Source organism: Coffea arabica, chromosome 3c (assembly GCF_036785885.1).
Source record: "Coffea arabica cultivar ET-39 chromosome 3c, Coffea Arabica ET-39 HiFi, whole genome shotgun sequence".
In the NCBI taxonomy this organism is placed as follows: Eukaryota; Viridiplantae; Streptophyta; class Magnoliopsida; order Gentianales; family Rubiaceae; genus Coffea; species Coffea arabica.
The window spans coordinates 38,158,392-38,179,805 of NC_092314.1; the positions used below are offsets into that span (position 1 = coordinate 38,158,392).

At 35.4% G+C, this 21,414-nt stretch overlaps 1 protein-coding gene and 3 long non-coding RNA genes across 9 annotated transcripts; 3 read left to right on the top strand and 1 right to left on the bottom strand.

Annotated features, from left to right (window-relative positions):
• Positions 1-4,202: 4,202 nt before the first annotated feature.
• Positions 4,203-7,077, top strand: LOC113736069 (uncharacterized). 2 transcript variants are annotated; one of them, XR_003459583.2, is made up of 3 exons: positions 4,203-4,449; positions 6,059-6,136; positions 6,883-7,077. It is a non-coding gene; the product is annotated as an uncharacterized lncRNA (long non-coding RNA). The 2 variants fall into 2 exon arrangements; XR_011841949.1 differs by lacking the exon at positions 6,059-6,136.
• Positions 7,078-10,386: 3,309 nt separating this feature from the next.
• LOC140038134 (uncharacterized) lies at positions 10,387-11,622 on the bottom strand. The gene is made up of 2 exons (XR_011841950.1): positions 11,144-11,622; positions 10,387-10,775 (listed from the first exon to the last, which is right to left on the bottom strand). It is a non-coding gene; the product is annotated as an uncharacterized lncRNA (long non-coding RNA).
• A 290-nt stretch (positions 11,623-11,912) lies between these two features.
• Positions 11,913-14,268, top strand: LOC113735166 (translation initiation factor IF-2, chloroplastic). 5 transcript variants are annotated; one of them, XR_011841952.1, is made up of 7 exons: positions 11,913-12,160; positions 12,326-12,424; positions 12,911-13,014; positions 13,131-13,237; positions 13,487-13,519; positions 13,639-13,723; positions 13,831-14,268. XR_011841952.1 is itself a non-coding variant. In XM_027262137.2 (6 exons), the coding sequence occupies exons 3-6, from the start codon at positions 13,064-13,066 to the stop codon at positions 13,851-13,853; spliced, it is 276 nt and encodes a 91-aa protein (XP_027117938.1). In that variant the 5' UTR covers positions 11,913-12,160; positions 12,326-12,424; positions 12,911-13,063; the 3' UTR covers positions 13,854-14,268. The 5 variants fall into 5 exon arrangements, 1 of the variants encoding a protein (XP_027117938.1); XR_011841951.1 differs by having other exon boundaries at positions 13,642-13,723; XR_011841953.1 differs by having other exon boundaries at positions 13,678-13,723.
• Positions 14,269-15,392: 1,124 nt separating this feature from the next.
• Positions 15,393-15,996, top strand: LOC140038135 (uncharacterized). Its single transcript, XR_011841955.1, has 2 exons — positions 15,393-15,495; positions 15,674-15,996. It is a non-coding gene; the product is annotated as an uncharacterized lncRNA (long non-coding RNA).
• The last annotated feature ends 5,418 nt before the right edge of the window (positions 15,997-21,414 follow it).

Here is a 21,414-nt window from a genome sequence, read left to right on the forward strand (position 1 = left end):
TACCAAAACACTCACCTAGTTATGGTCACCACAAGGGGCCATGGATTACTATTCACAAACTCAACTTCCCATTTTTTGTTAGGGATTAGTTTGTAAGTAATCGCAAAAGATTTCATAGCGTGAGCGATCAAAAAATAGGGACAGAGATATATTTAAACTGTGGATATGTTTGTAAGTAATACTATGTTTACATTAGAGTATTAGATATATTAGATCAACTTTTTAGTCTTTTTGAGGTTAAAGACACAAAAGCAATACGTGCATTATGGATAAAAAATTGTGTATGTTCATGATTGAAGATCAAATTTACCAATTATCTAATTCTCTAACCATAACTGTTACAACTTCTTTTAGTAGTTTGATAATTTTTGTTAAGGAATTATAACAGTTCATGATTTTATGGCCATTTAGTTTTCGAATGGGGGCTGCCTGATAGACAACTAAAGGAAAAACAGAAAAAGACTGCAAAACCACAATGAAAATGACACTCTTCTTGTTTATTATGTTGTTTATTTTGTTAACGAAAGGAAGAGAAAATTTTGCTGTATCAAGAGAAAAAATAAGGGAAGAAGAGACAACTTAGCAGCCATGAAATCTTGAAAAAAAAGAAGAAAAACTTAGCAGCCCTGGAGCTGACTTTTATCTCCAAATCCATTATTAATGTGAAATGGAAACCAAGAGAATCCAAATGACTAAATGTTCAAAGAAAAATATAACTCAAAAGAAAGGCCATGACATAATAAAAAAAAAGAAAAGGGCAAAACCCCAAAATATGCGAAAATAATGGCATGGCCCATGGCAAATCCAAAAGCAGAAAGTCGAAGTGAGCCCAATTATGCATTCCTACAGCCGGTTCTTGCGCCCAACGATCAGAGTTGCGCTAATAAAAGTCAATCACGAATAAGACCACTTCAATATTACATCTACTTCGTCAACACGTAACACAGTTTGGAGAATATTCAACCCTTTACGTTCAAAGTTTCAAACATGACTCCAAACCGCTCTTACTCTCCCTGCTATAAATACGCCAACAATCTCCCCACTTCTGCATCCATTGCAAGCATAACCAAGCATCAACAACCAAATCACCTATATTTTGAGCTGGTAAATTTGTTCTTTTTTCGCGGGTTTTAGTCGATTTTCGGGTTCAAGATGGATTGCAGAAAAGCAGCAATTCTTGTATTGGTTTTTGTCATTTTTGTTGCCATCATGGACCAAGTTCATGTGGAGGCAGCGAGGTTGTTGACAGAGGAAGAGTTCGCAGGTGCCAATCACTTGGATAAATTTCCTTCGGTCTATGCAAAAGCAAGAGACACGATGTCGCATTGGCTTGAAAGGTTGGCTTCTGGACCTAGCCCTAGAGGACCTGGTCATTAAGCTTAAAAGTATGGCCAGCAAGTATTTAGAGAGCGGTTCAGCCATGCAAGGACAATGAGCAACCAACACTAGTATATTTTGGTAGTATTTACCATATAGAGAGGGTCCAAGACTCTTTTTTTTTTTTTTTGGTTATTTCATTCTTTCTTTCTTTGATGTCTTGTTACACTATGAAATCTTAATGCATAGATGTATATTTCTGACTTTTGCCCTTGAAGTGGCAGTTATAATGATAGTTTTTTTTTTCTCAATGCTTTCTTTCATTTCTTTTGCCCTTGATCAATGGTTCAAGCTTTCTACAATAGCAAGTCCATGGATAACTCAGGTGTTCCAGTTCATCATACGCAAAAAACTTGAAAAATTTTTTTACACATTTCATGAGGCCTTCCTTAGTTTGCAGACACTTCGATCAACAAATTAGAAAATTTTCTGATGATGGACCATGAGTTGGCTGCATGAGACAGTGTAGTGCAGCTTTTATAGAGGTATTCCTCACAAAGCATGGATTATCATTTTCTAGAAGATACTATCACGGATTATCATATCCTACAACATACTATAGTGTTGAAAACTTCCGTCTACTCCATAAAGTTGTATTCTTTTAAGGGTTCTCTGCCTATAATAAGTACCTTTAAGCCACTGGTGAAGTGGGCTGAAATATTTATTATGATGGCCCTAAGATCAATTCTATCAAATTTTTTATGTGGATATCTATTTTTTTCTATCTATTTTTATCTTATTAAATGTCCAAACTTTTATTTATTTTGTTTAGGATTAAGTCTCCTACCTATTATTGTTACGACATGTTATAGTAGTTTGATTATTGTTGTTAAGGAAACAATCACATTTCATATTTTTGTCTCCATTTATTATTATTATTTTTTGTTATAATCAACAAAAAGAGAAAGGCAAAAGGAGAAAAAGATAGTTTATCGGCCCTGGCTGACTTTTATTTCAGAAGATTTAAAAAACTTATATATATATATATATATATATATATATATAGAGAGAGAGAGAGAGAGAGAGAGAGCGCAAACAAGAGAAAATTCCAAATTTACGATGAATTTTTAAAAATTTTTGCAAAGGGGCAGTTTGAGGATGCAATTCGGTCCAAGGGGTCTTCGCATTCAGCAGATGTGAGCTCCAAAGTCATTTCGCATTTTTACGCCCAGAAAGCCAAAAAAAATAAAAAAAAAAAGTTAACATTGACCTCGCATTTCAGAAATGCGAGGTTAGTGACTTGTAAAAAAAAATTTTGCTTAGTTGGAGCTCTAAAAAAATATTTTTTTTTATGTTACAGCTATCATGATATGAAAAATATTTGTTCCGTTAGAGAAAATAAATATTTTTTAAATATTTATTGTAACTGCGATCATTTTGCTCTTTTTTACCACTTCGCATATTGTCATTTATTAAATGCGAGCTCCTAAAAAAGTTAAAGTAAAATAATATTTGTTTTCTCCTAACGAGCTTCTACAAAATTAAATTTAAAAAAGATTTGTTTTCTTAGAGTACTAAACGCGAGCTCTTAGAGAATTAAATTTCGCACAATATTTGTTTTGTAGATCTCTCATTTACTAAAAGCAATCTTTAGTAAAATCTTATTTTTTAAAAAAATAATTGTTTAGGCATTCATGAGTGGGAGGAGAAAATATTTTGGATCTCGCATTCGATAAATGCGAATTCATAGAAAACTACATTAAAAAATTGCTTATTTTTTTAATTTAAGAGCTCATAATCATTTTTGTTTTCGAATTGACATTTATCATAGAGGAATAAATCCTTTTTCTTTTTAATTATAGATTTGTGAAAAAAATCTATAATTTGAACATAAAAAGTTGTACGACAACACTACAAAATTTAATTATTCAAAATCAGAATATAGTCCTTGCAGATAAAATAATCAATCAAGACTAAGCCCAAAACCAAATTAGCCTCGATTTTCGTGCTAATCGCTACTTAGCAAGGAAAGTGAAGAAAATGCAACTCAGCAATGTAAGTGGAGAAAACGCGACTTAGCAAAACGCGACTTCAAGTCGCATTTTGTGAAGTCACGTATTGTGTCTATTGTACGAAGCTTTAAAACGTGAATTCCCTTCTCAGTTTTCTTCTTCATCTTCTTCTTCCAGCCGCATTTTTTAATGTAGTTTTCTATGAATTTGCATTTATCAAATGCGATATTCAAAATATTTGTGAGGACTCGAAATTTCTATTATTTTAAAATCCCTAATTTTGGCTCAATTAATTATTTATTTGGATTTTTGCCACGAATAATATTTTCTAGCCTATTAGATCTAAGTACATGATTTTATAGTTCGTTATATTTCTAAAGTGTCTCATTTTAAAAAAATAAAATAAAATAAAAATATAGATGAATAAACAAATATTTTCATAAAAACTTAATTAGTGAAAAAGTGGAAACGTATTTCAACTTTAGCCAATTGGGAGTGCAATAAGCTAAAAATTTAAGACATATACAATGGTCCTAAAATAGACAATTTTAGGTTTAAACATACAAGTAATAACTAGTGGTACAATCGTTATAAGAATTTTTCAAAGGTTTCAATTTTATTGTGCCTAAATTAGAAATACGTGTTTTCACGTGCGCGCTTAATTGGGAGACTTTGGACCATTATTTTGAGACAACTAGGAATGAATAATATTTATACAAATGTAAGTGCCCTAGAGGTTTAGTGCACTAGTGCAACAAACGTAAGAGAAATCGAACACAAAACGCGAGTATAGGGTACTAGTTATAATTGATTTGACGTATTAAAAGATTTGACGTCAAGCGTCTCTTATACGCAAAGGCTTCGGAACTGCAATTCATTTCCTTTCCTCTGCTGCAATGGACGGCTAGACTGTAGCAAAGGAACAACCGAAGCTTCACCATTTCTTCTCTTCCAAAACTCAACCAAATTCCTACCAAAACTTCCATAGATTCTCACCAAACTTCACATTCATTTAGCTTTTCACTTGGACAACAACATAGGCTGAAAAAGGGAGGAGCTTTCACGGTTTCTTCAAGCTTCAAAGGACCGAAAAATCTGTCCAAACCAGCCATCAAAGTAGGTAGCAAGCTAACACCTTCAACTTGTCTTATGGTAGCTGATTTACGCATTTGAGTTGGAATCTTTACTTTAATAGCTTGTATTGTTGGAAATGTGGGCTCTATGAACTCCCACTTTGGGTTGATGGCTGTGATGATGTTTGATGATGGTTTATTTGCTGAATTAGAGCTTAAGGAAGTAGATTAAAGGTGCTTTGTTACCAGAAACGTTATTGAACTCTTGAAACAAAAAGTTCCCATTTTACCCCTGCTCTGTTCGGTCACTTAAATGCAGAAATTTGAGGATTTAATGGCTTGATTATGTTGTATATATGTTGTAGTAGTTGTGTACAAAATTTCATTGAAAAATATTGAGTTTTGATGGGTCAAACGAATTTATTTCCAAAGCTAGTAATCTGGGAAAACGGTTGCCGTCGTAACCAGACCAGTGTTCGTGTTTCGTCCATAACTCCGTACTCCGACGTCGAAATCAAGTGCCGTTAGCGGCATTTGAAACTAGACGTTCCCATGTTTCCAACGGTGTATAGTGGACATTCTGGTTTCATGTGTGTGAGCCATACCATTCATCTGAAGTCGGCTGTCCTGTTTCTCCGTTCTGCCGAAATGATTTGATGATGCTGCAACTTGAGGCTTGATTTTGAACCAGTTGCATGCTGAAACTTGAAACGATTTCTTCTGTAAAGTTGTAACCCTGTGAATTTATTTTCTAACACTATCAACCATTTCCAATTCCGAGTTAAATTGAGAGAGTTATGATCAAAATACGGCGACTGCCTCATTTTTGAAAACCTTAGCTTTGGACAGATTGCCTTAAGGATTTTCCAAACTTTGGTTGATTGATTAACCACCTTTCCGAGGGTATTTTTCCATGAAATTTGATAGAGAGTTACCCTTCATATAGGAGTAGTATACTGCAAAATTTGGTGTCAATCCAAGTCCGTTTCGACACTTAACAAAAGGTCCAAAGTCGGAACCAAATCTGGAAATTTTGTAACAGTCTTGAATTTTTCCCAACTTTGAGCTACCATATCTTGGTGCTCGAAACTCCGATTCTCGATCCGTTTGTTCTGTCCTAAACCTTACTTGCACCTCTAATTGATCTATAAATTTCAAGGGCTGGTTTGCAACAAGTGAATTCTGCCGAATTTTCAAAGTTAGCGAAAAACCAACCCCGGCTCAATCCTGAGTGATTTGGAACAGCAACTTTAGGCTCATTTTTGAGCACTTTCCACTTCGATTCATGGAAAAGTGTCTTCTAGGAACTTGCAGTACTTTCTAAGAGGTTTTCAACGGTATAAAGTTTTCCAATTCTCGACTTATGCCGAGTGAGTTACGATTTTTCAAAGATTCATAACAAAACTGAAAATTTTCCAACTTTCAAGGAAATAGAGTTTTTCAAGAATTCTTTATTCTTTTGATATTATCTAAACGTTTTATCCCCGATTTCCTAGATAAAGACTTAAATATTGTTGAATGTTATCAAACCTCTCTTGAACCTCGATTTACGAATAATTGAGGTTCATTTTCACGGAGTTTCCTAGAGTAATACTAGTGAACGAATTATTCCTCGATATTTGGGATATGGGTGATAATTCACTATTATTTGCTCAGGCACGCACGAGGACCTCCAAGAGGACCCTACTGTGGAAGTTTGAACTCTTCCTCCAATTTACTTGCTTGCATAACTTGGTGAGTGTCAAGTGTATGCCTACTTGAACTCTAAAGTCTTGATTCATGCTTGACTTACCTGATTACATGCTTAGTCTATTTGATCTTGAAAAATGGAGTCGAGTGTGTACTTAATCGCACTCGTTCTCATTTGGCACAAATGACTCATGTCTAACATGATTTGCCTGGTTTACATGACTTAAAATGCCGGCTTAAACATGTCAAATGCTTTAATACATGAAATGGTATGCTATGATTGCATACGTCGATGGAGTGAATCTCCTCGACATTTACATGATACATGGGGGACGTCCAAACTCATAGGCCGACCTTGGAACTCGAGCCGGCATGGGTTTGGTCGGGAACCTCGGTGAACCATGAGATTCACATGATAAGCTTGATCTATTGAGAGATCTCGCTTGGCATACTCGTAAAGTATCGCCTTATAAATGTCGTGCGGGCCCGAAGTGGTATATGGTGGACGGATGAGAAGTAAGTGGTGAACTACGGATATGAAAATATCAACCCGGGTGACGGAGAGTCATCACGGGAAGATATACAAATGACATCGGCAAATGTGGAACTTAGCTCCTGAGAGCTTCTATATCCTTGAATTGTTTCTGGTTACATTTTGTCGGCATTATTAATTACTTGCAAGCTATTACCTGAATTGTTATTTGGGCTTGTTATCTGAACGATGTGTCTGCATGTGTGTTCTTGGCCTCACGAGCGTTTTGCTCACCCTGTAGATTTGTTTTCCTTAACAGGTTTGAACTCGGCGGTAAAATGGAGAAGCCCTTTTGATGTACTTTTGTTTAGGGCTTGTTATTACTTTTGGTTATGCCTTTGGTTTTGGAATTGTACTTTCGGTATGGAAATGTAACCTTTGGATGAAATGTAATCTGTATTCTGACGTGTGGTTGGAGAATGGTTGACTATTATTAAGTTTGAACGTTTCCTCATTTATTGTATCTAAGTTTCGGTTTGTATTGTGTGGTCCGGCTATAAGTTGAATGGAATTGCTTGAGTCCTGGCGAGAGCTAGGCAGGCGTCCCGCGGATACCCTTTGGTTCGCCTTAGGGAGAAGTGGGGGCGTCACAATATTTACTCCTCACACTCCATGAATGCCTAAACAATTATTTTTTAAAAAATAAGATTTTACTAAAGATTGCTTTTAGTAAATGAGAGATCTGCAAAACAAATATTGTGCGAAATTTAATTCTCTAGGAGCTCGCGTTTAGTACTCTAAGAAAACAAATCTTTTTTAAATTTAATTTTGTAGAAGTTCGCTAGAAGAAAGCAAATATTATTTTACTTTAACTTTTTTAAGAGCTCGCTTTTATTAAATTAAATGACAATATACAAAGTGGTCAAAAAGAGCAAAATAATTGTAGTTACAATAAATAGTTAAAAAATATTTATTTCCTCTGACGGAACAAATATTTTTCATATCATGATAGCTGTAACATAAAAAAAATTTTAGAGCTCCAACTAAGCAAATTTTTTTTTTTACAAGTCACTAACCTCGCATTTTCGAAATGTGAGGTCATGGACCTCGCATTTTCGAAATGCGAGGTCAATGTTAACTCTTTTTTTTTTTGGCTTTCTGGGTGGAAGGAATTGCATTCTCAAACTGCCCCCTTTGCAGAAATTTTTTAAAATTCATCATAAATTTGGAATTTTTACAAGTCATAATTTTTTTTTTACAATTCATCATAATTTTTTTTTACAAGTCACTAACCTCGCATTTCCGAAATGTGAGGTCATGGACCTCGCATTTTCCAAATGCGAGGTCAATGTTAACTCTTTTTTGTTTGTTTTTGGCTTTTCTGGGTGGACAGAATTGCATTCTCAAATTGCCCCCTTTGTAGAAATTTTTTAAAATTCATCATAAATTTGGTATTTTCTCCGCAGACAAAAGCCATAAAATGATAGTAGCTGGTTGCATTGAAGTCAACCTTGAAGTTTATTTTCTTTCCATTTTTTCTTCTTGTTCCCTTTTTGGGAGTATAATAGTCTTGCGTGGAAAATGATACACAAGACTGTTCTTTCTTTTTTTTTCTTCTTTTAAATAGTCAAAACATGGGATAGAAAAAATGATGCGGAAGCTGGTAGAAGGAATGGTTTCACGAGCTTTTTCCAAAAATAACAAAGGAGCGATTCAAGAAAACAAAATTTCAACAAAAAACAGAAAACGATAAAAAAGAAAAGAAAAACAAAATGCTACACTGATGAAGTCCGATGCCAACGTTGGCGTCGGTCCTCCTCTGAAGGGAAGTCCGGCGCTGATATTCGGACTTCCTCTGAAGTCGTGGCCGTGCAACTTCCGTTTGCTCTCTCTTTTGCCTGCTACATTTTGTCTAAAACCTTCCCATCAACTTGTTCTATATCAAAAAACAGTAGTGGGATAACCTTGAGAAGATATGCACACCTAAAAATATATTTATGAAGTTTATCACCTTTGTTTAGTAGGGAAATGGTAAGATTTAAAAAGGGTAAAGAGAGAAATTAAATATTAATCAATAGGAGTTAGGCAAGCATTATTCGAACTTGTCGATATTTATTTTTCGTCTTCACTAGGAATTAAGTAGTCTAATTCAGGTTCTTCTTATAGACACAGATGGTCAAAAATAGACAGAACTAAGGGGCGAGAGAGTCATGGCTGCCCAAGTTTTTCAAAAGACTAGTTGGAGATGGGCCTCGTGCTTCGCCTGAGGTTGCCCACGCAAAGATGTCGACTGGCTATCTATGTTTTCAGACTCGGACCGGATATCGACTCGGTTAATATTAGAGATCAGGGGTCAATGGATTATATTAGCTTTAATCGAAGGTTGAACCGGATGATATCATAAATAGAAATATTTAAAAATTAAAATATTATATGCAAAATACCTAAGAGCATATTAATATTAATAAAGGTATATTCATATATATTTGATGTTTCAAATGTATTTAACAAGAAAATATAAAGAAATTAGAATGATCAAGTAGCAATTTATATTATTCAATGAACATTAACAAGTTTAAAAATAAAATTATGGATTTGATTGAAAAATAGTACCAAACTTTAGGACAATATTTATAAAGTATGAAATATTTGAGGCATATTAATAATTTTGAATAACTTAGGTGTCAAAACATAATATTGAAAATACGTTGATCCCAAGTCATTCAAAACATAATTTGAAAGGTGACGCTTATCAAAGTAGTTGTAGGACCACGTTACTCCTACAAAGACCAACCAAAACATAGGGGCCTATTTGGAACTTGAGTTTTTATTCAAGTTTGTCTTATACTAGGTTTTTTTTATCAACTTTAATTACAGTAACCTAAAAAAACTTTTCAAGGTTTTTTAAAAGTTTTTTTTTTATCTATACACTTCAAAATATCCAAAACACAAAAACAAAAAAAAATTCCTTCCCCTTTTCTTCTTCTTCCTCCCCCACCTCAATCCACCACCACCTCTGTTGCCAGCCACCACCTCTGCCACCGGTTCTGGCGCCGATCACCTCTTCCGGTGCCAATTTTCTTTTTTTTTTTCTTTCTCCCTCTCCCCCTCTTCCTCCCCACCATCCTCCTCCTTTGCCCGATTTGATCCTCCCCTTTTTTTTCTCCCTCTCCCTCTCCCCCACTCCTCCCGTTAATACACAAAAAACTTTCTCTTTTCTTCTTCTTTCTCCCCTACCCCGATCCACCACACCTTCATTGCCGACCACCACCTCCGCCGCTGCTTCCGGCACCGATCTTCCTTTCTTTTTCCTTTCTCCCTCTCCCTCTCCCCCTTTGACCGATCTGTTGGTGCTCCCCTCTCTTTTCTTTTTTCTTTTTTTTTCTCTCCCTTCCCCTCTCCTTCCCTCCCTTTTCCCCCTCCCCTCCCCTGCCACCCTCCCCCTCTCCCGCGCGATCGGCCGCGCGATCGGATCGCAGCCCGCATCTATGATATGATCAAACGACCAGATTGGGCAAAGGGGGAAGGGGACGGGGAGGAGAGGGAGATGGAGAAGAGGGAGAGAGAAAAAGCAAAAAAAAAACCAAGAAAAGAAAAAACCATGGCTGCAAGTTCTTTAGCATCGGGAGAGAGAGGGAGAAGAGGGGAAAAAAAGTTTTTCATCTTAAAAACTTTTTTCAAAAACTTCTACAGGGTTAATTCCACTTTGCACCCTTTAACTTTGGCCTCATTCCCACTTACGTCCTTAAACTTCAAAATAGAATACTCAACTCCTTAAAAGTACAAAATTCATCCCATTTAAGTACAATTCTTGACGGAATGTAAAAAATTAACAGAATAAGTGGCATATCCCGTTAACTAATTATTATAACCAAAATAATTCAAATTTACAAGGGGCATAAATGTAAATTCAGGAGGCCAAAAAATAAAAAGAAAAAAAAAAGCCTCTCAATCATTGTTCCCGGAGCTCCGCCGCACCAAGTCCTTCTTCGCCTCCAAAACACGATGGCCTAGGCTTGAATTTCTCTAGCACTTTCAAGCCTCAATGCAAGTCTTGCGATGTTCACGTCCGCAACACCCTCTGGTCCCTTTTCACTCTCGATGATGAGTCTAAAGTCACCACCTCTGCCAAACCCTCTACCTCTTCGTCTTCTTTAAATCCTCAACATTGCATCATCACCAAAGATACCCATGATGATTTTGTGAATAAACCTGTTTTTGAGTCCAAAGAAGAAAAAGAAGGGAAGCCTCAAAACGAAGAATATGTATGCAATTACAATAGCAGCAGCAACAACAATACAACAAAAACGAGTCTGATGAAATCACCCTTGTAGCACATCAATTTGGAGATTGTGGAACAAGAAGAGGTGGTCGATTTAGTCCCACAAAATCGATGAAAGATTATATAGATCTCGATTCTCAACCAAATAAGCCTTTTGAAGGAGGCAAAGTGAGAGAAATTGCAGGAATTGCCTGCAATTTCTCGTCTACTATCTCAGTGTTCAATAAGAAATGGCACAGTTGGAGGCGTAAGCAGAAGATGAAGAAGCCAAGCAATGGTGAGTTAATGGCTTTATTACCTGTGATGAAGCCAATTACTAGGCAGCACAGAGAGACTTAGTCCCAAATTGTGGATTTTGGGTTTGAACAACGTTTTTGTAATACTGAGCATTGGTTCTCTCTTGATGCCGAGGGGATTAGCTTTGATGATTCCAAGTACTTGTTCAACGAAACACGGGCTTCTCTCTGGAGGGTTGCATTGAAGTTTTTTTTTTCAGTGTTGAAGAAAGGTGCATACTTTTTTTTTTAACAGAAGAAAGCAGTGAAATTTTTATAATCGAAGGAAACACAAAATCGTAACACCAGTAGTGAATATATGAACAAGAGTTACCACACTCTACTCAAGGAAGAAACTCTAGTCAAGAGTTATGACAAAGTTATTTACAACACATTTTATTTGTGGAGATAAAAAGCTTTGAGCACAAAGTTGCACAAACATTCACTTCAACTCTTGTGGGCCTCTTCTTCAGCTTTCTTTTCAGACTTCTCACGTTCAGCTTTCTCCGCCTTCAGCTTTTGCTTCTCCAACGTCTCCCGCTCCCATTTCTGAATGTAGATGTTCTCCTTAGCACGTTCACTACAACAAAAATGATCTTTCCTGACATGCCTATAAGGACACTTGATGGTTTATGTCATTATAGCACTTCTATCATGACATTTGTTATCAACTCAATAATATATACTCTATTTTTATTTTATTTTATTTGATATAAAAATAATAATGTGCTTTTAGACTACTTATCATGACACTTGAGAAAATGTGAGATACACCCAAATTAAAAAAAAAAAAAAAAAGAAAGACACTAAACTAAACGACATGGCTTGTTTTGGCGGAAGATTCATTTGCCATGAAATATTCAAAACTTTCAAATTGCCGGCCAAAAGACTTTGTCAAATTTTGCTTCATCTCATCTCTCTCGCAAGAAACACTCTCTCCTCAACAAATTATCCTCGGCAAATTATCTCTAGCCAAAACACTTGGAGTTTTTTCTACTGAATCTCCCTGCAAACAAACTTTCCTTGCTTTCCCATTGAAGGTATGTAATTGCATGGTAATTTTTTTTTTATTTTTTGAGCAATTAGATAATGTTTTTGCTAAATGTCACCGTAAAGAAGCTGTCCATTCTTCAAGCTTTCCCATTACTGCTACCATTTATTTCGAGCCAAACAAACACAATCCAATTGCCAATTGCAAATTGCAGCAGATGAGAGGAAAAAATGCTTCTGTACCTGCACTCGAGTACAACCCCCTTACTTATATGTTCGTGTACATGGCAGCCAATCACTATTTTGCATATGAGGTAATGTTTAAGCTTTTTTCTGGACATTATTAGCTATTCTTGAAGCTGTGTACTCTATTGTGTTGAATTATGAGGGTTAAGTTTCAAAGTTTGCCCTAAATTGATTACATTTGAGATTAGTCCCATCTGTTTGAGATTGAAACGGATATAGTAATAGTTTATGATTTGAGTGCACTTGTTGTTCAGCTTTGTTCCTCTCGATTGTCTACTTGATTCATGTGACTATTTTTGTTATGCACTTACTGCCCATAACCTGTTTGATAAAATGTGGCAACATAGCAAATGGACACTGTACTTGGTTGGCTTACTACTTAATATCCAGGTTATCTTGTGAGATTTTTGTTGACATATATATACACAGGTTTCCTTTACATATTACACATGTTATAGTCCATTGAAAATGAACATAGTGCCGGCAAATTGTTGACTAGCCATGGCTTTTTAGGTTGTCATTGATGATGCTTAAATCTGTGAATTTCTATGCAGCTAGAGAAGTCCTACTCAACACAGGAACTTTGCCATCTTCTAGGAACTGTAATTGTGAAGAAGGCATGGGTGCAATCTATATTGGGTGGGTCCTACTATCATAGGTATGGTAAATACTAGAAAATTTTTTATTACTTTCTATACGAAAGTCACATGTGCACACAGTGTGTAAACAAAACACAGTATGATGTTGAAGTTATTGATGCTGACCCTGTGAAAGTGGAGGAAATGGCAAAAAAAAAGGAAATTTTTGATGAAGATGATGTCGACAAGTTGGAAGACAGGCCTCTTGTTCTAACCATCATGGGACACGTGGACCATGGGAAAGTAAGCAACAAAATTTTTTCTTGTAGTTGGTTTCAAGAAGCATTATGTGTGTCGCCAGTTAATGGATCTTTTTTGAAGTCATTATGATCTCATCCCATGAAATAATTTTACCTTTCTTTGTTATTTGATTGTTGCCTATGAACATTTTGTGTGCTTCCAGTTAATTGATCTTTAGGAGAGTCATTCTAGATTTATTGTCCCATAACAATCTTTAGCTAATATATTACTGGTTTTCTTTTGGGTTGGCAGACCACACTTTTGGATTACATCAGGAAAAACAAGGTATGAATCGATTATTTTTATTGATGTTCACGTTGAGGTACATTTTTTGTAATGCCATTACGATTTGATGACTTTAGAAGAAGTACCTTATTCTGTCTTATGTTATGATACTTGAATAGCAGGGAACTAAATCTTAGACAACCTACTGTATGTGGCAGCATCTGAAGCAGGTGGAATTACTCAAGGCACGGGGGCATATGATAGGTTGCAATTTATTCATTTATTTTATTATTAATTGCCCCTATTACCTGATTTGATGTGGGTTTATTGATGGATTCTACTCACTTTTAGTATTTTTGCACTTATTTCAGGGAGTAGAACGGAAATAGGATAACAGGTGAAAATTGAGCAGAAAAGGGATCCAGAGGGCAGAGCTTGTCTCAGGGGTCTTTTTGGCAAAAGGAGTAGTTGTGCCCATTTTGGTAAAATTGCGGAAGAGGGCAGCGGATGGGGTGGTCTTCTATTGCTGGAGAGCCGCTGCAATAAAGGGGGGAAGAAGAGTTCAGCATGGGACGTTCTGCTTTTTCTTTTCCTGTTAGACTTTTTGACCAAGGAACTCCTGCGCATGGCAGGAGAGCTTAGCTCTAGACTTCTCCTTTGTAGTTTATGGTAGTTTTTCATTTTGGCTGCTGGACACGCATGACAGGAGAAAGGAATTGAAGCCCACTTTCTTTGACTTTTCCTTATTGTACTTCTGGAGTGAATTTGCTTTACGAATACTAGGAACAATTAGAAAGCTTCAATTGTTACCCGCGCCTTTCATTTGCTTTCCAATTGTTCGACGAATTGCGGCTCCTGAAATGCAGTCAATGGCCGCGACTCTGGCTGAAATTCCCCGCGGGCTTAGTTCATCCAATATGAGCTAACCCCCTCATTCTAGTCAAGAAACGACGGATGCTTTGATTCGCCTAAAAATTGTGAGATCGATTTAATTTAATCTTTCTCTTTTATTTATTGGTATTCGTGTATTCCCTGAGTACTATGCTTATGGTTACCTAATTAGTTGATTGTCGTGGATCCGGATAATTAATTGATGTGGTAATCTATTGTCAATTGGGGTATTAAATCCGTAATTGTTTAATTACCTCAAAATAGTGACAACTGGCACGATTAGATTCGTGTCAGGGGATACGCGGGCTAATCTAAAAGAACCCTGGTAGTGTGTTATTTGGTTAGAGTAGGGCTCCTCTAATACGTAAGGCAATTGGGGAATTAAATTCTACGGGCGTACCTAGGATTATTTCTCAATTAGAGCAGTGATTAACGGGCGTACCTTGATCACCGACACAGTAAGGAGGGGCTGGCTGCCATCGTTTGTTTGACAGTTATAACCTATTTATTGGTAAATAATTGGGATTGCTTTGCATCAATGATCAATTAGGTAAACCATTGCTGAAGTTATTACTTGGCTAGATCTTTAGTTAATATTTCCTTGATTGTAGTGGATTGCCATTTGACTTTTAATTGCCTACTTTATTTTATTTTTGATTGTTTCCTTGTTTTAATTAATTTAGGCCTTCAATTATTGTTATCCTGAGTTCAGTAAATTGTGGTTTAATTTCTAGTTAGTTGTTTATTTTTACTTTCTCATTTGAATTTATTTAATTATTATCGTTCCTACAGAATCACCCCCCTGCGTTACTTTGGATTTCTTAAGAAACAAATATACCCAGTCTCTGTGGATACGACCCTACTTGCCCTGTCTACAAATTCATAATCATTTGTGAATAGGAATAACCATTCCATTCGGGTATATCGGATCAAGCAAACTCTTCGGGAACAGGGTGAATCAAGTAACCCATTGCACACCTAGAGTCCCTGCTCCAGTACTTGGAATTGGGTTTTGGTCATTTTAACTGGCAATTAGGTTTAATTTTATTATTGCACAGGCTGACGACCTGTCAGCATACAAGGTACAAGTACCTTTTGATGGCAAGCCACAGACTTGTGTTTTCCTTGACACCCCTGGACATGAGGTAATTAATGATGTAGCACTGGTTCTAACTTTTAACTGCTTCTTCATGCAAGTTTTTTTTTTTTTGCTTTTTTAAAATTTTTATGTCAAATGCTCTTCTTGGAGATTTTGCAGACATATCTTAAAAGGCCTTTGTCAAGATGAATTATCTAACATAACTGTACAAAATGGTTGGATAGGCATTTGGAGCAATGAGAGCTCGTGGAGCCAGAGTAACAGACATTGCTGTTATTGTAGTTGCTACTGATGATGGAATTCGACCTCAAACAGAAGAGGCCATTGCTCATGCCACAGCAGCTGGAATGCCAATTGTTATTGCTATAAACAAAGTGCGCTTGCATTTATTCTGAGATTTTCCACTGTGTGTTGGCTTGTATATCATTTAGTCTCATTTGCATTCTGCTTTTGATGTATGAAACATGATGACAAATCTCCTCTTGCTCATGGGAGTTGGCATTTTCAGTTCTCATAATCACAGTACTGCTCAAGTTTGATGTTTCTAGATTTTTACATCATAGCATATTATCTTATATGCATTCTGTTTTTTGGGATAATTTTAAAAGTCCTTTGAGTTTCTGATTAATGGAATGTAGAGCAGGGAGCACTACCTGTAGGTTGCTTCTATTTAAAGAAAAAAAAAACTCCTGGCAATTAAAAGTGTCAGCATAGAATTCGATATTCTAATGTTGTACTATACCTATCCTAACACTTTCAATTATCAAGAAAAGAGATTTTTGTTGGTAGATGGGATGTTATAACATCATAGTTTTCCTGACATGTTGAATAGTATGAGTCTATCCTCACATTGGAAGGGACAACACTCGCCCTAGGTGTGAGGATAGATAAAGTGTCAGGTTAGATTTTCTATACTGACACTTTTAAATGCCGTTAAAGGCCATTTTTGTTGTAGTGGTTCTTCTTCGCTGAGGACACGACCTTTATCATCAGCGAAGTAGCGAAAGGCAGAGATTGAAGACGCTCGAGGAGTCCCCTCCATTAAACGACCCAGCCCACTACGTAAAACGACAGATCGCATCGCCATGGATAATGGATATCTTCTAGCTTTCTCCTGCTTTTACTAATGTACCACACTACTTGAATGGAGAGTTGACTGACTCCAAGAAAGGTGCATACTTATTCTTGTATGAGATCTACCATCGGCAATGTTGGTCTATCTGGATTTGAAGGCAGAAAAGAAAATAAAAAACATAAAAAACTTTTGCTTAATTTGAGAACTTGTGAAGGTGATATTTTTTGGGATCTTTAAATTTACAGTTATGTCCCTCACAATTTTCATTTTTTTTAAGTTGCGAAACAAGTTAACAGAATATGCCACTTATTCTGTTAATTTTTTACATTCTGTCAAGGATTATATTTAAATGAGATGAATTTTGTAGTTTAAGGAGTTAAGTGTCCCATTTTGAAGTTAAGGACGTAAGTGGGAATGAGGCCAAAGTTAAATGGTACAAAGTGAAATTAACCCAAAAAAAAATTTTGGACCATGGCTGCTGGTTCTTCAACGTCGGAGGCAAAGGTGGCAGGGGAGGGAAGGGGAAGGGGAAGGAAGAAGAAGAAGAAGAGAGGAAAGAAAAGAAAAAGAAAAGAAAGAAAAAGAAAAAGAAAGAAAAAAAAAGCAAAAAAGTTTTTTACCTTAAAAACTTTTTTCAAAAACTTCTACAGTACACTACAATAAAATTTTAGATAAACTTTCAAGAAGCTCAGGTGCTAAACGTGGCCATAGTTTGCAACGTGAGCATGAATTGCTAGCGTCAAATGGCCTATCAACCACACGTCACTTCAATCAACAGGAGCACATGCGCCCTACATCTGTAGCCTTTTGCCCTATGCCCCTGCCCGGTTTTACCCGTTCTTTTGGTTTTTTCGGTCAAACCTGATTTTTAACCTAATTCGACCGAGTTTTTAAGTTAATTCAGACCGGACACTTGATTGATTTCCAATTTGATCAATTGGATCAACCAGTCTAATTCGAGTTTAAAAACATGACTGGCAGTGCACGTATATGGGAAATAAAAAATTTCAAAATAGAAGAGTAATAATGGAAATTTAAGGAAACAATAAGCAATACAGAAAAAAAGAGAAGTAACCATTTACATAGATGAATGTATTGTGCTATCAGTCTAATTTCATTAATAAAAAGAGTATTCCAAATAAATATGGGTCTGTCGAAGGGTAGCTCATAGGGCATTCTTAAGATATATTTCAGGTGTTATTTTTTGAAAATATAAAATTAATTAGGAAAAAATAAATAAGTATAAGAGATGATAGGTAAGATTAAATAGAAAAAAATATAAAAATGCAAAAGAGGGTAATAATTGTTAGTATGTGCATCTACATGATAAGTTACATGAATGTTATGTATATTAACGAGTGCCCTGTGGACACCCGTTAGAAAAATCCAATAAATATAACTATTGATCTGGCATCCATTGGTGTACTAAATGTAGGAATCACAATTGGGAGCCAAAGCTGATACAGTAGGTAGATATAAGGTATATCTTATTAAGTAAGGAAAAAGAACTCTGATTCGTTTAATAAACAGAAAAAATTTTGATGCATTTGAATTAAGCAGAGTTCATAAAAGAACATATTCTATTAGCTAGTAAAAAGCGTGCCTGATGTCAATAATGAGGGTAAAAATTTTAGTTAAGTTTCATAAAGATAAGGTAATAAAAGACGTTAAAATAATTACGAAACAGTAAGAAATGAAGGCAAACAAACGCTCATAACATGAGTTGAAGTAAGTAAAAGGACTAATAATATCTGTAACCAACAGTTGCAGGGTAAGTTTTCAATAAAACTATTCATGTAAGTAATATCAATGGTCTAATTGTATTCACAAGTGTGTTAACGAATAAAGTAATTAAAGTTGTAATATATGAACATCATTTGTTAGCTATACATCTACATGCTATGAATAACAAGAAGCCAATTTTCCCAAGTCCAGCAGTGGAATGCAAAAAGACCTGAAAACCACACCAGTTTATCCAATCCATTTCACCGTTAGTAAGGACATAAAAGGAACACAGGGGCCTCATTGTAAAACAACACTTGAAAGTCAGGACATTATGGTCAAACAAAGAAACAAGCAAACCGTTCTCAGCCTAATAATCCAAAAAACCAGCACTGACCAATACGGAGATCCCTTTCAAATTAACCATAACGCTCACCTAGTTATGGTGACCACAAGGGGCCATGAATTACTCTGTTCACAAACTCAACTTCCCCCCCTTTTTTTTGTTAGCGATTAGTGATATACAACTCAAACTCCAAAACTCTGATCGCAAAAGATTTCATAGCGTGAGCGACCAAAAAATAGGGACAGAGATATATTTAAACTGTGGATTTGTTTGTAAGTACTATGTTTACATTATAATATTAGATATATTAGATCAACTTTTTAGTCTTTTTGAGATTAAACACACAAAAGCATTGGGTTATTATTACTTTACCCCCTTAACGTTTGGTGTCACTATCAATTTTTCTCGTAACGTTATCTTTTAGTCACTTTACCCCCAAGATTAACGATCAAATTTAACGGAGTTTGTTAATTAAAATGAAAAGACATGTTTAACCCTTAAACTTATTATTACTTTATTCCCATAAACTATAGTCTCATTATCAATTTACGTTATAGAGTTTTTTTTTTAACCAATTTATCCTACCATTAAACCAACTTAGCAAGTTAAAAAACTTTAGAAGAAAATACCCTCCTCTTTGCATAATAAAAATAATAAAAAATTTAGAGTGACTCTTCTCCTTTTTAGTATCAAGAAAAAATGTCAAAGTATTAATTTCTTTCTTCTTGACAATCTTATTAATATCAAAAAAGAATAGAAAGATGGAGAGGGGGAGGGGGAGGGGGAGGGGGAGAGAGCTCAATTCTTTTTTTAAAAATTACAAATAAGAAAGAATTAAATACTTTTATTATTTTAAAATTATTTCACTTTTCTGTTTACTACCAAATTTCAATCATAATCCCGACAACTTTAATATAATACGATAATGTTAGACTTTTCTTTATCTTTTTTCTTTGCAAAATCTAATTTTTTTTTCTTCTTCTTTTCTATCTCTTTTTCTTTTCCTGGTATTAATAAGTGTGAAAAAAAGAAATTTGAGAAAACTCTTTTATTTTTATGTTTTTCGATCTCTTAAAGTGAAAAAAAGGAAGAATAATCATTCCAAATTTTTTATTTTTAATAATATATAAAAGGGTAAATATATTTAAAATTTTTTGATCATACTAGTTAGATTAACGATGAAGTAAAATGCCTAGAAAATAATGTTAGGAACTAAAGTAATTGTATCACTATAATCTAAACGAATAAAGTGATAATAATAATGTGTAGTAATGCTATAAAATAAAAGGGTATTTTTGTCCAAAATTTCTTAACATGTTGAGTTGAACTAATTATGGGGATAAAGTGATTAAAAGATAACGTTATGGGGTAAACTGATAGTAGTGATATAGTTTAAGGGAGTAAAATGATAATAACCCATAAAAAATAGTGGATACTCATGATTAGGAGAGTTCCATCTTTTTATAATACTATTGAAGATCAAATTTGCCACTTATTTTCTGTAGATATCTATCTTTCTATCTATTCTTATCTAATTCTCTAACCATAAATGTTACAACTTCTTTTAGTAGTTTGATCATTTTTGTTAAGGAATTATCACACTTCATGATTTTATGGCCATTTATTTTTAGAATGGGGGCTGCCCGATAGACAACTAAAGGAAAAACAGAAAAGACTGCAAAACCACAATGAAAATGAAACTCTTCTTGTTTATTGTGTTGTTTATTTTGTTAAAGAAAGGAAGAGAAAATTTTGCTTTATCAAGAGGAAAAATAAGGGAAGAAGAGAACTTAGCAGCCATGGAACCTTAAAAAAATAGGAGAAAAATTTAGCAGCCGTGGAGCTGACTTTTATCTCCAAACCCATTATTAATGTGAAATAGAAACCAAACGATTTCAAATGAATAAACGATCAAAGAAAAATATAGCCTAAAAGAGAGGCCATAATATAATAAAAAAAAAGAAAAGGGAAAACCCCTAAAACATGCGAAAATAATAGAATGGCCCAATAAAGCAAATCCTACAGCCGGTTCTTACGCCGAACGATCAGAGTTTCGCTAATAAACATCAATCACGAATAAGACCGCTTCAATCTTGCATCTCCTTCGTCAACACGTAACACAGTTTGGAGAATTGCGGAATATTCAACCTCGACGTTCAAAGTTTCAAACTCCAAACCGCTCTTCCCTACTATAAATACCCCAACAATCTCCGCACTTCTGCATCCATTGCAAGCATAACCAAGAATCAACGACCAAATCACCTATATTTTGAGCTGGTAACTTTGTTCTTTTCTCGAGGGTTTTAGTCGATTTTTGGGTTCAAGATGGATTGCAGAAAAGCAGCGATTCTTGTATTGGTTTTTGTCATTTTTGTTGCCATCATGGGCCAAGTTCATGTGGAGGCAGCGAGGTTGTTGACAGAGGAAGACTTCGCAGGTGCCAATCACTTGGATAAATTTCCTTCGGTCTATGCAAAAGCAAGAGACACGATGTCGCATTGGCTTGAAAGGTTGGCTTCTGGACCTAGCCCTAGAGGACCTGGTAATTAAGCTTAAAAGTTTGGCCAGCAAGTATTTAGGGAGCGGTTCGGCCATGCAAGGACATGACAACCAACACTACTACACTAGTATATTTTGGTAGTATTTACTATCTAAAGAGGGTCTAAGACTCTGTTTTTTTTTTTTTTTTTTTGGTTATTTCATTCATTCTTTCTTTGATGTCTTGTTACACTATGAAATCTTAATGCACAGATGTATATTTCTGACTTTTGCCCTTGAAGTGGCAGTTATAATGATAGATTTTTTTTTCTTAATGCTTTCTT